Source organism: Aulonocara sp. 'chitande type north' Nkhata Bay, linkage group LG3 (assembly GCF_057382095.1).
Source record: "Aulonocara sp. 'chitande type north' Nkhata Bay isolate Kocher_YH1m ecotype deep benthic linkage group LG3, A_spYH_male_GT1.1, whole genome shotgun sequence".
Classification (NCBI taxonomy): Eukaryota; Metazoa; Chordata; class Actinopteri; order Cichliformes; family Cichlidae; genus Aulonocara; species Aulonocara sp. 'chitande type north' Nkhata Bay.
In genome coordinates, this window is record NC_141346.1 from 12,659,844 (window position 1) to 12,675,607 (window position 15,764).

The window sequence follows — 15,764 nt, forward strand, 5'->3', positions numbered from 1 at the left end:
TGTCCCTCCTGCAGTGGTGAAGGATGACCCACACTGGTCACAGATGTGCTTTTTGACCACACTGTGGAAGAGGTCATGTATTTTTATAGTATTTGGTGTGTGGAAGCCTCTCCCACATTCTTTGCAGTAGTTCATTTTGGCACACGTTGATGTGCTTTTAGGTCCCGTTCGTGATTGGAGGTTTTTCCACAAAGGTCAAAGAGAAACGCTTTCCCATGTTCTTTGCTCCACTCCTAAACAAAGACATTGTAAATCAGGGAATACCTTCAATGTTTTTATCCTGAACGTCGCCTGAAACAAAGAGCATCTCTGCCAACGTCCAATTACATTTTACTGTTTACATTACAACACTCAGCTTACTGAGTGAAAATAAGTCGTCATTTTTCCAAACAGTTCATTCAGTATAACTCCATAAGTTTACTGATCATATTTGTTCCAAACAATCAGGTTAAAATTACAAGATAAAAAATCAATACATCCTCACAGTAACTGCACTTCTAGAGTTACTTTCTGGTGTGGATCTGTTGGTGGCTTTTCAGCTGATTTGGAGCTTTAAAAGTCTTCTCACACAGGTCACATTTATAAGGTCTCTCCTCAGTGTGTTGTTGTAACTGTGCATCTGTTGCAAACAGTTTCCCACACTGATCACAGCAGGAAACATCAATTCCAGTGTGAATCCGTAGGTGAATATTCTGGTACTGTTTGTCACTGAAACTTTTTCCACAAAAGTCGCAGCTCTACGCCTTAATTCCAGAGTGGGTAACTAGATGCCTGTGTAAGTCGCTATTTAGAGCAAAAGCCTTACCACACAACTCACAGTTGTGTCCTTTAAATCCACTGTGGATGAGTTGGTGTTTTTTTAAGCTTCCAGCCTGGGTAAAAGACTTTCCACACAACTCACAGTTGTAAGGTTTAAATCCACTGTGGATGAGTTGGTGTCTTTTTAAGTTTCCACCGTCGGTAAAAGACTTTCCACACAAGTCACAGCTGTACGCTTTAACTCCACTGTGGATGAGTTGGTGTGTTTTTAAGTTTACAGCCTGGGTAAAAGACTTTCCACACAACTCACAGCTGTAAGGTTTAAATCCACTGTGGATGAGTTGGTGTCTTTTTAAGTTTCCACCCCCGGTAAAAGACTTTCCACACAAGTCACAGCTGTACGGGTTAACTCCACTGTGGATGAGTTGGTGTCTTTTTAAGCTTACAGCCTGGGTAAAAGACTTTCCACAGAAGTCACAGCTGTAAGGTTTAACTCCACTGTGGATGAGTTGGTGTTTTTTCAAGTGTCCAGCCAGGGTAAAAGACTTTCCACACGAGTCACAGCTGTAAGGTTTAACTCCACTGTGGATGACTTGGTGTCTTTTTAAGTCTCCAGCCTGGGTAAAAGACTTTCCACAGAAGTCACAGCTGTAAGGTTTAACTCCAGTGTGGATGAGTTGGTGTCTTTTTAAGTTTCCACCCCCGGTAAAAGACTTTCCACACAAGTAACAGCTGTAAGGTTTAACTCCACTGTGGATGAGTTGGTGTCTTTTTAAGTCTCCAGCCTGGGTAAAATACTTCCCACACTCATCACAGCTGTAGGTTTTCTCTCCTTTTCTTCTGTGAGGTTTGTCGGCCTCCTGAGAGCGCTGACTTCTCGCTCCATGTTGGTCCTGCAGTGACAGAGATACAAACAGAGGCAGTGAGTGAAATGCAGTCGTGGAACAAACTGAAACTCCCTCCATTAGTGGAATCAAACATGTCAACAAACACATTGTTGGTGTGTTTCCACCACCTTCTGGTGACAGTATCACATTACAATGATATGCTACAATGAGAGTTGTAATGAAAATGACATTATTGAAGAAATATTGATCAGCAGAGAAAATCCTTTACGCATAAGAAATTTCAAGTTCAACTGATGATATTGTTGTTTCAAGGTGTGCTTATAAAATATGATCTTTGTATTTTCTTGTAACTTCTGTGGTTTTCGGTTGTGAATGTAGATTCTGTATATATGGAGGAGCCCAGGATGCAAAAGATAAAGCTGCTGTTAACATGTTTTTAAAAACACACCAGCTGTGCACACAGTTGGAGCAATATTGTAACTAGGGATGCAACGATACCCATTTTTCCAAACCGATACGATACCGATACTTGGATCTGAGTACTTGCAGATATTGAGTACAAAAACCGATACTTCAACCACACACAAGTTAAACTTAACCAGTAGTAAAGAAACGACCCCAGACAACTCTTTAACACAAACGAAACGTTTACTGAACACATCACAACGCATCCCTTTTTAAACTCAAATAATATTCCAATTCCTTAACCAAATGAAATACACTGTACTGTATAAATGAAATAATTCCCTTTCAAATTATATTACACAACCCAACTTATGTTATCACCTTTTGGTAAGTGACTCACTAATATACACTCCAAAACACGTTATATAAATCCACTAAACACACAATATTCACACATGGGCCTCACACACACTCACATTCACACTTGTTGCAGGCCTGTTTCTGCTCACGCCAGATGATGGAGAAAAATCCTCTTCTCCCCAGTAAGAGCACAAAAGTCTGACTTACAGTTCCGTTGCTCGGTAGGTCACCGTTCACCAGTCCCACACTAAATCCACTCCACGGTGGTGCGACCGTTGAAACAAAAAGTCACTTCACCCACACTCTGTTGCGAAGCTCTCACACGGTTAGCTTTCTAGTCACACACTCTTTTGTGCTAGTTAACCTCAGTAAAACTAGCCCAGTCTCTCACTTTGGTTCAGCTAACCTCGTGCATCTCTCTATGCCGTTCTCTTCTCCTCCTCCATTGCAACAGATACACAGGTCCCGTTTTATGCTACCTTCACGGGCCTCCAGAAAATTAGAACTCTGAACAATATTTAAACTCCATTCAGAGTTACATACCATAAAATAATACTTTATGATTAACATAACAGTTTGATTGCTCTAATTACCTGTATTTACCTTGTGACATATTACAGGGCAAATTACATTCTGGGTACAGTTACATCACATAACATCAACTGTGAACACCTTATGTTACCGTGGCGTTTAAGTCCATGGGAATTATGAGTATCTACTCCCAAATTCCCATCCGGGCTATATTATTATCGGTTCATGGTATCGCTTAACTTTTACAAGTATGAGTACACACACATTTTACAGTATCGGCCCCGATACCCAATACCAGTATCGGTGCATCCCTAATTGTAACTGTGATATTTTTCTCACCTTTTGTGTTGAAGTCATTGATTGTTTCCTCTGTAGTGGCTGAGCTGAGTCCAAATGGATGAAATTGTTCCTCCGTTGCACCACCAGACTCTTCTCCTCCTGTTAATCACCTGGGGGACACACACACACAGCAGGATTTGTAAAAAGAGTTTTGATAAACACAATGCTGGACAGCAATGCTGTCATGTACACAAATACAGTGGGGCAAAAAAGTATTTACCGTATTTTCACGACCATAAGGCGCACTTAAAAGTCTTAGATTTTCTTCAAAAAGTACGGCGCGCCCTATAGCGCAGTGCGCCCTTTGTGTTGTAAGGAGGACGTAGTAGAGAACACCATGAGAACGCTAAAGGGTGAAGTGTGTGCGTTGACTTTATTGCACATACCTGTATAAAAGAACAGGCATGTGCGTTATGCAGGACACCGTTGTTTTAACAACCCTGAAAATGGCAAAGAGACACGCTTATGAAGCACAGTTTAAACTGAAGGCCATCAGCTACGCGGAGGAACATGGAAATCGAGCAGCGGCGAGAGAATTTAAGATTAATGAATCGATGGGTCGCAAGTGGAGGAAGCTGGAAAACAAGCTCCGACAGGTCAAGAATACGCAGCTGAGTTTCCGCGGACATAAGGCGATCATCGAGCAAAGAACGAGCGGGAGAAGCTTTTCGACGGTCACCATTCGGCTAAAAGCAGTTTCACTTTCACTTTTTATGAAACGGTGCCATTTTTCCATCTGGACCAGGACTACGGTAGCGCAGCAACTTCCACCGGATTATAAGGAAAAGCTGGCCATCGTCCGCTCCTACTGCAGCAAACACATCGGCGACAAACACATCCAGCGATGGATGACTGATGGAGACCACAGTTTCACCAAGAGTGGAAGGCAGCGCCGGGCGAGTTACGCCACAATTTGCCAATGGATTGTAGATGCTTGGGCTAAGATGGCTGCTGGCACTGTTGTTCGAGCTTTCGCAAAAGCCGGCATCATTTCCGAGGAGCCGCACGGCACGGAAAGTAAACCTGGCATGTTTGATGGAGATTTAGCGCAGCTGTTCAATTCAGACACGGAGGATGAGGACTTCGATGGGTTTGATTGATGATAAAAATGTGAGTACCAAACTTTGTTTTGCTCCTGCTTTATTTTTAAATACGCACACTTGTATGCTTGTGTGTTGTTGATGATGACGATTACTGGTAATAAAAATGTGAGTAAGGTACCGAACTCAGGTTTGCTCCCGCTTTATTTTTAAATACGCATACAGTACTTGTATGCGCCCTATGATCCAGTGCGCCTTATGTGTGTGTTAAATACAGTAATGGCACACATAACTGAGACTGCGCCTTTTAGCACAGTGCGTCTTATGGTCGTGAAAATACGGTAGTCAGCCACCGATTGTGCAAGTTCCCCCATTTAAAATGATGGCAGAGGTCAGTAATTTGCACCAGAGGTACACTTCAACTGTGTGAGACAGAATGTGAAAAATAAATCCATGAATTCACATGGTAGGATTTGTAAAGAATTTATTCGTAAATCAGGGTGGAAAATAAGTATTTGGTCACCTCAAACAAGGAAAATCTCTGGCTCTCACAGACCTGTAACGTCTTCTGTAAGACGCTTTTCTGTCCCCCACTCGTTACCTGTATGAATGGCACCTGTTTGAACTCATCATCTGTATAAAAGACACCTGTCCACAGCCTCAAACAGTCAGACTCCAAACTCCGCCATGGCCAAGACCAAAGAGCTTCTCTGGTGTCCTGGATTACCTGACAGGAAGACCACAATATGTACGTCTCCCACAGTGTGTGTCTGACAAGGTGATCAGCAACACAGGGGCACCACAGGGGACTGTCCTCTCCCCCTTCCTCTTCACCCTCTACACCACAGACTTCAGCCACTGCACAGAGACCTGCCATCTTCAGAAGTTTTCTGATGACTCTGCGGTGGTTGGATGCATCAGCAGGGATGATGAGACAGAGTACCGGGCTGTGGTCGACTCCTTTGTCACGTGGTGTGAGCAGAATCATCTGCAGCTCAACGTGGCAAAGACCAAGGAACTGATCGTGGACTTCAGGAAGACCAGGAAACACTTGACCCCTGTTTCAATCCAGGGGGTCAGTGTTGACACCCTCAAGGTGGTGTCGGAGAGGCGGATGCTGTCCAAGATAAAGACTATGTTGGATAACACCTCCCACCCACTCCATGACATGCTGGTCAGTCACAGGAGCACGTTCAGTGAGAGACTGAGATTACCGAAAAGCACCACTGAACGACACAGGAAATCATTCCTGCCTGTGGCCATCTCCCTGTACAACGCATCCACTTAACACACTGTTTGCTACAACTACACATGTTTCTTTTCTTTTCTTTTCCAACTATTTATTTATGAGTGACGTATGTATGTGTATATATGTATATATTGTACTATTCTTAGTTAGTGTATTGTCTGTCTTGTCTTAATGTTGGTTTAAAATGGAGCACTGTAACAAAAAATAATTTCCCCCAGGGATTAATAAAGTATTCTGATTCTGATTCTGATTACCTGTATACAGGAGTGTTAGTCAAGGAAGCTGCACAGGACTGGAAACCTGAGACGAGGGAACACTAAGCAGACGTGTTCCGTTTGCTTTCATTCAATATATTGAATTAAATCTATCCCAAAAAAGTCAATGTGAATTGTTACCTCAGATTTATTGGGTAAATTCTATAGATTAATTCTCTACAGTGTACTTAGACCTTCAGTTATGTTTTCTTTTCTCATTATTCATCACAATTTAACATTTAAAAAGTTTTAACAGATCTAATTTTATTTTCTTCTTCTCTATTATAAAAAATGTGTATGTATTTAAGAATGTTACCTGTGTGAGAGGCAGTGTGAGTAAAGATCCAACAGGTGGCAGCAGAGAAGTTAACTCATCCTCCACCAAAACAATGTTTCCACATGTTTTTTTATGTGTAATGTGTTTACCTATGTGGTATAAGTACTTACAGACTGTAGTATAGTACTGTAGAACTAATATTTTTATAAAAGACAAATATTACCAGTGTTCTAAGTATATTTATGACTTTAGTTGTACCTGCATTAACTCAGTCCTTTTTGGCCACTTAAAAATGTCTTTATGGTTACATTTATGTCATTTCTATGCCGTTGGGCAGATCACTCTTTAAAAATGCAGTTTTGATGCCAATAAGACTTTTTAAAAAAATATATAAGTAAAGGAATCCGAGCTTTAGGCGGGGACGCTCTATACTTGTAAATGCTGTTAAAATGTTCTGTGTGGATTTCATGATGTAGATGACTGATTTATAATAAGTTACATAATTTCATGAATATATATAGTTCGTGTTTAAATGTCTTTTTTGAAATGTACATGTGTAAGGTGTAAGAGTGTCTCGTGAGAATACCCTTAACGAGAGCACACGAGACTTTTCATGGACTGCGAGGGAGCAGATGTCTCTCATGAAGCGATTTTAAGCTAAAGGTTTACTAAAAGAAAGGGCAATACAAGGACTTAAGGACCTCTTTTCAGGACAAGCAGCCAACGAGGTATTTGTCATTTGAGAAATGTTTTATTTGTGTTTGGACTTAATATGTGTACTGTAAAGTTGCTAATTGGTTTGTACTGTTCGCTCGTGACCAGTTCTCACGGCGTAATGGCGTATCGGCGTACTGGTGATGGTGAAGCTGAGGAGAGAAGGCCCAAGTAATAAACACCCGTTTCAAAGAACCGACCTGTGTCTGTGTTGTTGTGAAGAGAGCTACAGTGAGAACTCGCCTGCTCAACACGGGTAGGAGAGGACAGGATCGCCGCGGATGACGAAACGACGCGGATCCAGTGCATCACGTCAGATAAGCAGAGTGCATAACGCATATCTGCACAGCATTAACAAGCAACGGTGGTTAGACTGAGTTAAAGCGCTAATTTTCACGTTTAAAATCAGGAGAAGCTCTACCACAAAGTGAAGTTAAGGTGGTGTGAGAAGTGGTTAAATGTGGAAATTGCAACTAAGGGACTCATCTGTTAATCTTGCTTGCTTAATGTAGAGATTAATCCAATATGTTTGCATTTATAGTTGTTGTACATCACAAGGTTTATAGAACAAACAAGTAAATATTTAACAAGCTCACAGGTTATGAGTAATTTTGAGTTATACAAAATTTGCTGAGTTTTAAAGGGCACCTTACAGTGGGGCAAAAAAGTATTTAGTCAGCCACCGATTGTGCAAGTTCCCCCACTTAAAATGATGACAGAGGTCAGTAATTTGCACCAGAGGTACACTTATTTCATTTTATTTCATTTTTAACCTTAATTTATATTTTATTCCTTCCTAGTTAAATTTACCCTTTTTAATTTTTCATATTTATTTCCTATCTTATTCATAGCCTTTTCCTTTTTTGTTTTCTTTAGGTCACGAGCAGTTGTCCAAGCATTTCACTACATATCGTACTGTGTATGACTGTGTATGTGACAAATAAAAATTTGAATTTGAATTTGAATTTCAACTGTGAGAGACAGAATGTGAAAAAAAAATCCATGAATTCACATGGTAGGATTTGTAAAGAATTTATTCGTAAATTAGGGTGGAAAATAAGTATTTGGTCACCTCAAACATGGAAAATCTCTGGCTTTCACAGACCTGTAACGTCTTCTGTAAGACGCTTTTCTGTCCCCCACTCGTTACCTGTATGAATGGCACCTGTTTGAACTCATCATCTGTATAAAAGACACCTGTCCACAGCCTCAAACAGTCAGACTCCAAACTCCGCCATGGCCAAGACCAAAGAGCTTCTCTGGTGTCCTGGATTACCTGACAGGAAGACCACAATATGTACGTCTCCCACAGTGTGTGTCTGACAAGGTGATCAGCAACACAGGGGCACCACAGGGGACTGTCCTCTCCCCCTTCCTCTTCACCCTCTACACCACAGACTTCAGCCACTGCACAGAGACCTGCCATCTTCAGAAGTTTTCTGATGACTCTGCGGTGGTTGGATGCATCAGCAGGGATGATGAGACAGAGTACCGGGCTGTGGTCGACTCCTTTGTCACGTGGTGTGAGCAGAATCATCTGCAGCTCAACGTGGCAAAGACCAAGGAACTGATCGTGGACTTCAGGAAGACCAGGAAACACTTGACCCCTGTTTCAATCCAGGGGGTCAGTGTTGACACCCTCAAGGTGGTGTCGGAGAGGCGGATGCTGTCCAAGATAAAGACTATGTTGGATAACACCTCCCACCCACTCCATGACATGCTGGTCAGTCACAGGAGCACGTTCAGTGAGAGACTGAGATTACCGAAAAGCACCACTGAACGACACAGGAAATCATTCCTGCCTGTGGCCATCTCCCTGTACAACGCATCCACTTAACACACTGTTTGCTACAACTACACATGTTTCTTTTCTTTTCTTTTCCAACTATTTATTTATGAGTGACGTATGTATGTGTATATATGTATATATTGTACTATTCTTAGTTAGTGTATTGTCTGTCTTGTCTTAATGTTGGTTTAAAATGGAGCACTGTAACAAAAAATAATTTCCCCCAGGGATTAATAAAGTATTCTGATTCTGATTCTGATTACCTGTATACAGGAGTGTTAGTCAAGGAAGCTGCACAGGACTGGAAACCTGAGACGAGGGAACACTAAGCAGACGTGTTCCGTTTGCTTTCATTCAATATATTGAATTAAATCTATCCCAAAAAAGTCAATGTGAATTGTTACCTCAGATTTATTGGGTAAATTCTATAGATTAATTCTCTACAGTGTACTTAGACCTTCAGTTATGTTTTCTTTTCTCATTATTCATCACAATTTAACATTTAAAAAGTTTTAACAGATCTAATTTTATTTTCTTCTTCTCTATTATAAAAAATGTGTATGTATTTAAGAATGTTACCTGTGTGAGAGGCAGTGTGAGTAAAGATCCAACAGGTGGCAGCAGAGAAGTTAACTCATCCTCCACCAAAACAATGTTTCCACATGTTTTTTTATGTGTAATGTGTTTACCTATGTGGTATAAGTACTTACAGACTGTAGTATAGTACTGTAGAACTAATATTTTTATAAAAGACAAATATTACCAGTGTTCTAAGTATATTTATGACTTTAGTTGTACCTGCATTAACTCAGTCCTTTTTGGCCACTTAAAAATGTCTTTATGGTTACATTTATGTCATTTCTATGCCGTTGGGCAGATCACTCTTTAAAAATGCAGTTTTGATGCCAATAAGACTTTTTAAAAAAATATATAAGTAAAGGAATCCGAGCTTTAGGCGGGGACGCTCTATACTTGTAAATGCTGTTAAAATGTTCTGTGTGGATTTCATGATGTAGATGACTGATTTATAATAAGTTACATAATTTCATGAATATATATAGTTCGTGTTTAAATGTCTTTTTTGAAATGTACATGTGTAAGGTGTAAGAGTGTCTCGTGAGAATACCCTTAACGAGAGCACACGAGACTTTTCATGGACTGCGAGGGAGCAGATGTCTCTCATGAAGCGATTTTAAGCTAAAGGTTTACTAAAAGAAAGGGCAATACAAGGACTTAAGGACCTCTTTTCAGGACAAGCAGCCAACGAGGTATTTGTCATTTGAGAAATGTTTTATTTGTGTTTGGACTTAATATGTGTACTGTAAAGTTGCTAATTGGTTTGTACTGTTCGCTCGTGACCAGTTCTCACGGCGTAATGGCGTATCGGCGTACTGGTGATGGTGAAGCTGAGGAGAGAAGGCCCAAGTAATAAACACCCGTTTCAAAGAACCGACCTGTGTCTGTGTTGTTGTGAAGAGAGCTACAGTGAGAACTCGCCTGCTCAACACGGGTAGGAGAGGACAGGATCGCCGCGGATGACGAAACGACGCGGATCCAGTGCATCACGTCAGATAAGCAGAGTGCATAACGCATATCTGCACAGCATTAACAAGCAACGGTGGTTAGACTGAGTTAAAGCGCTAATTTTCACGTTTAAAATCAGGAGAAGCTCTACCACAAAGTGAAGTTAAGGTGGTGTGAGAAGTGGTTAAATGTGGAAATTGCAACTAAGGGACTCATCTGTTAATCTTGCTTGCTTAATGTAGAGATTAATCCAATATGTTTGCATTTATAGTTGTTGTACATCACAAGGTTTATAGAACAAACAAGTAAATATTTAACAAGCTCACAGGTTATGAGTAATTTTGAGTTATACAAAATTTGCTGAGTTTTAAAGGGCACCTTACAGTGGGGCAAAAAAGTATTTAGTCAGCCACCGATTGTGCAAGTTCCCCCACTTAAAATGATGACAGAGGTCAGTAATTTGCACCAGAGGTACACTTATTTCATTTTATTTCATTTTTAACCTTAATTTATATTTTATTCCTTCCTAGTTAAATTTACCCTTTTTAATTTTTCATATTTATTTCCTATCTTATTCATAGCCTTTTCCTTTTTTGTTTTCTTTAGGTCACGAGCAGTTGTCCAAGCATTTCACTACATATCGTACTGTGTATGACTGTGTATGTGACAAATAAAAATTTGAATTTGAATTTGAATTTCAACTGTGAGAGACAGAATGTGAAAAAAAAATCCATGAATTCACATGGTAGGATTTGTAAAGAATTTATTCGTAAATTAGGGTGGAAAATAAGTATTTGGTCACCTCAAACATGGAAAATCTCTGGCTTTCACAGACCTGTAACGTCTTCTGTAAGACGCTTTTCTGTCCCCCACTCGTTACCTGTATGAATGGCACCTGTTTGAACTCATCATCTGTATAAAAGACACCTGTCCACAGCCTCAAACAGTCAGACTCCAAACTCCGCCATGGCCAAGACCAAAGAGCTTTCGAAGGACACCAGGAAAAGTATTGTAGACCTGCACCAGACTGGGAAGAGTGAATCTACAATAGGCAAGCAGCTTGGTGTGAAAAAATCAACTGTGGGAGCAATCATCAGAAAATGGAAGACATACAAGACCACTGATAATCTCCCACGATCTGGGGCTCCACACAAGATCTCATCCCGTGGGGTCAAAATGATCATGAGAACGGTGAGCAAAGATCCCAGAACCACATGGGGGGACCTGGTGAATGACCTGCAGAGAGCTGGGACCAAAGTAACAAAGGTCACTACAACGGCAGGGAATCAAATCCCGCAGTGCCAGACGTGTTCCGCTGCTGAAGCCAGTGCATGTCCAGGCCTGTCTGAAGTTTGCCAGAGAGCACATGGATGATACAGCAGAGGATTGGGAGAATGTCATGTGGTCAGATGAAACCAAAGTAGAACTTTTTGGTATAAACTCAACTCGTCGTGTTTGGAGGAAGAAGAATACTGAGTTGCATCCCAAGAACACCATACCTACTGTGAAGCATGGGGGTGGAAACATCATGCTATGGGGCTGTTTTTCTGCCAAGGGGACAGGACGGCTGATCCGTGTTAAGGACAGAATGAATGGGGCCATGTATCGTGAGATTTTGAGCCAAAACCTCCTTCCATCAGTGAGAACTTTGAAGATGAAACGAGGCTGAGTCTTCCAACATGACAATGATCCAAAACACACCGCCCGGGCAACAAAGGAGTGGCTCCGTAAGAAGCATTTGAAAGTCCTGGAGTGGCCTAGCCAGTCTCCAGACCTAAACCCCATAGAAAATCTGTGGCGGGAGTTGAAAGTCCGTGTTGCTCGGCGACAGCCCCAAAACATCACTGCTCTCGAGAAGATCTGCATGGAGGAATGGGCCAAAATACCAGCTACTGTGTGTGCAAACCTGGTAGAAGAAGAAGAAGAAAGTGTACTTTATTGGTCCCCGTGGGGAAAATCCCTCTCTGCATTTAACCCATTCACTCACTGAAGCAGTGGGCAGCCACTGGGCACCCGGGGAGCAGTGTGTAGGAACGGTACCTTGCTCAGGGGTACCTCAGGGTAGCTGTTCACGGGAATCGAACCCCCGACCTTCCGATCATGGGGCTACCACTCTACCTACTGAGCTATCCCTGCCCACTAAAGACCTATAGTAAACGTTTGACCTCTGTTATTGCCAACAAAGGTTATGTTACAAAGTATTGAGTTGTATTTTTGTTATTGACCAAATACTTATTTTCCACCCTGATTTACGAATAAATTCTTTACAAATCCTACCATGTGAATTCATGGATTTTTTTTTTTCACATTCTGTCTCTCACAGTTGAAGTGTACCTCTGGTGCAAATTACTGACCTCTGTCATCATTTTAGGTTGGGGAACTTGCACAATCGGTGGCTGAATAAATACTTTTTTGCCCCACTGTATGCTCAACTCCACCGTTGGAATCTGACAGTGTGGAAAAGTGTGAAAACATCCATGATCACCAACGGATGTCGAAGGGCTGGACTGCTGCATGATGGAGAGGAGGACACTGCCACGACCCTTCTGAGGGTGTTCGATTCCGACACTGACAACGAGGATTTCTTTGGTTTTGTAAGTGACAATGAAGGAAAGAAGCTGAGAGTGGATGACGTAGCCATTCTGAGCCTGTTCGTATCCGACACTGGAGAAGAGGACTTTGGTGGTTTTAGTGCGCAGGAAGATGGTGGTGAATGACTGACTTTTCTTCTTGTTAAAGCCGTGTCACTGCACCTGAGCCTAAAAGGTAGTCTGAATCTATTTTTCTGGTGTGCTGTAGGTTATCGTTATGTACTACATTTGTTACTCATTTATGAAGCACAGTACATGTTTCGTACCTGTAATTACCGCTACTTGTACATATACCTAAAAAGTTATTATTATATTTTTATATATTATATTTAAAGGTTGTCTTTTTGCGCTAGTAATGTTGTGGAGTTGTATTTTGTCTCGCATCAATTATATCGTGGGTTATATTGTTATCGCAAATTTTCAAATATATATCGTGATAAATATTTTTGGCCATATCGCCCTGCTCTAGTACCTGGTCAATCTTCAGTTCTCCTCTGTCTGCCTAGCTCTGTTTCTCCAACAGCGCACTTGCAGTAGTGATGTGTCGGTCGCGAACGAAACGGCTCTTAGAGCCGGCTCTTTGGAGTGAATGACGCGAGCCGGCTCCTTATTGGGAGCCGGTTTTTTTCTCTCTCTCTCTCTCGCACTTTTTTCCGCGTCACTCCGCACGCGAGCCTTGTGCTTTGCGCTGGAAAGAGGGGGGAGGGGCAGTAGTTACACTGGCAGTAACACAGGAACAGAGCCGGAGGGAAACAGCCAGGGACATCAACGTCACATTAGAAAGGTATAGTAATCATCCAAAACTATATTCAGTTGCGGATGATAAAGAATTCAGAAAGTTTATTCATGCAGGCCCAAATGGCAGAGAGTATGCATGTTCTTTTTGTTTTCATATTTTAATTTATATTTAATTGTGTTGTGGTTTGCAGTGTTTTGTGTTGTTTCACTTTAAATTTGTTTAAAAGGAAAAAAGCTGAAAATTTAAATAGTTAAAAGTTGAAATGTAAATAGTTGGCTTTTGTATTATATTATTTATTTATTACATTTTGTGTGGAGTGAATAAATAAAAGTATATTTACAGTGGCCCCTAGAGACAAAGCATGTAAAAACTCCAAAACACGTACAAAACACAACAGAAGTGCTCCAGGATGCTCGGGCGCAGTGTTGAGCTTTTGTTACCTAGTGGCTACACAAGCCAGCAAGTACCAACGACCGGATTTGGTGTGTGGTAGTAACAGGTAAATGAACTTTTTTTTAAATTATTTGAATATATATGAGTGCTTGTGTATAAATACACAAACAATACACACATGCTTTCAATTGTGTAATTTAAGTGATCTAGGCAGCTGTTTTGAAAGTTCAGTTAACGCTAGAAATGTGTTTTGGAGTTTGTACGTGTTTTGTCTCTAGGGGCCACCGCATATATTTATATATAAACATATATAAATAAAACCACTTTTTTTACATTAGTAATTCCTTTTGTGCATAATTTTATATTATTGTTAATAATAAATTAATTAAAGCAACAAAACAACCTGAAGAGCAGGTTTGGAGCCGAAAGAGCCGGCTCTTTTTAGTGAGCCGAGCTGAAAGAGCTGGAAATCCCATCACATCGTCACTGCGGGGCGATCGTGGCTCAAGAGTTGGGAGTTCGCCTTGTAATCGGAAGGTTGCCGGTTCGAGCCCCGGCTTGGAAAGTCTCGGTCATTGTGTCCTTGGGCAAGACACTTCACCCGTTGCCTACTGGTGGTGGTCAGAGGGCCAATGTCGGCAGCCTCGCCTCTGTCAGTGCGCCCCAGGGTGGCTGTGGCTACAAGCGCTTTGGGGTCCTTAGGGACTAGTAAAGCGCTATATAAATACAGGCCAACAATCATGTTTTTACGGTCTCAGCCTCAGATACTCAACAAATCAAACAAAGCTCATAAAAAAATAAACAGATGAACAAAAACAGTTTCTCTAAATACAGGCCATTTACCATTCACTAACTCGCAGGCAGTAGCTGCCCCGTCCTGCTTAGTGCCTGAGCTCAGATCATACCAATATTAGGATTTACGCACAGTCGTAAACACATACACATACAAATCCTGATTTACAAGTACAAAATATTTATGATCACATTTTGAGCCCATACTTGAGCTTTGCCCCAGAAAATGGCGCGTCAGGCCAAAATCCTTTCCACGCCCACCCCTGTGACATCACGCTCCAAAGCCCTTTGGCCTCCTTCTCAGCAAGCTTCCACTACTCTCACCCTGGAGTTGCGCTCCCCCACGCTTGTACCTGTGGCTTCATGTCCTGGGGGTGGGGGCTGGTTGTTCTCCTGCCCTGCACCCCATCCTTTTGTTCATATTCCAAGACTATTTTTCTTTATGTATTCTTTCCCCCAGCAACCGCCATATTATGATGTTGCAAGCAATCACAAACTCTACAGTCTGTCTAACTCCAATGTCTACCAAGCAATCTATTATTCTCAACAGAGCTAAACTCAGCATAAACTGAACCCACATTAAAGTTAGCTCGATGCTTACCTTTAGACGAGCCCACAAACCGAGAGAAACTCCGTGATGAAGCTGGAACTCTTTCCAAACACAGGAAACAGATCAGGGAGCAGAGACCCACGTGGTTCACGCTGATCTCAGCTACGATCCAGGAGACAAGGGTGTGCAGATCGATGCAGATATCGATCCAAACGTTGGTAGTGGCATATGTTCCTGTAAGTTTACTACTTTACAACCGTTTCATTGAAAAGCAGCTCTCTCTGCTCGACTCCTCTCCTGCACACACTTTGCTCCGCCCCCTTTATCTGACTGCGCTGTGATTTGTTGCTGTGCGGTCACGTGACTCAGCTGCACAACGTAACCCAGTGGAGTGTTATTTCAAAAGTAGCGCCAATCTCCTTTTCCTAAACTCTTTTCCTTGGCCTCGATGAAAACGTCATCGTGGGGAGGACAATATGGAATCAGAACGATGCCACCTTGAACCGAAAAAAAATATTGAAACCGAAAAAAAATATTGTAACTGAAATAAATGTACTGAAAAATCTTGTATTGAAACCGAAAAAAAATTGATAGTGAAAAACAATTAATT

At 41.5% G+C, this 15,764-nt stretch overlaps 1 protein-coding gene across 1 annotated transcript; it reads right to left on the reverse strand.

Moving 5' to 3' along the window:
- Positions 1-737: 737 nt before the first annotated feature.
- Positions 738-15,409, reverse strand: LOC147334016 (uncharacterized). The gene is made up of 3 exons (XM_086286594.1): positions 15,206-15,409; positions 3,243-3,352; positions 738-1,652 (listed from the first exon to the last, which is right to left on the reverse strand). Exons 2-3 carry the CDS (start codon positions 3,258-3,260, stop codon positions 738-740), a joined length of 933 nt encoding a protein of 310 aa, XP_086142720.1. The 5' UTR covers positions 3,261-3,352; positions 15,206-15,409.
- Between the last annotated feature and the right edge of the window lie 355 nt (positions 15,410-15,764).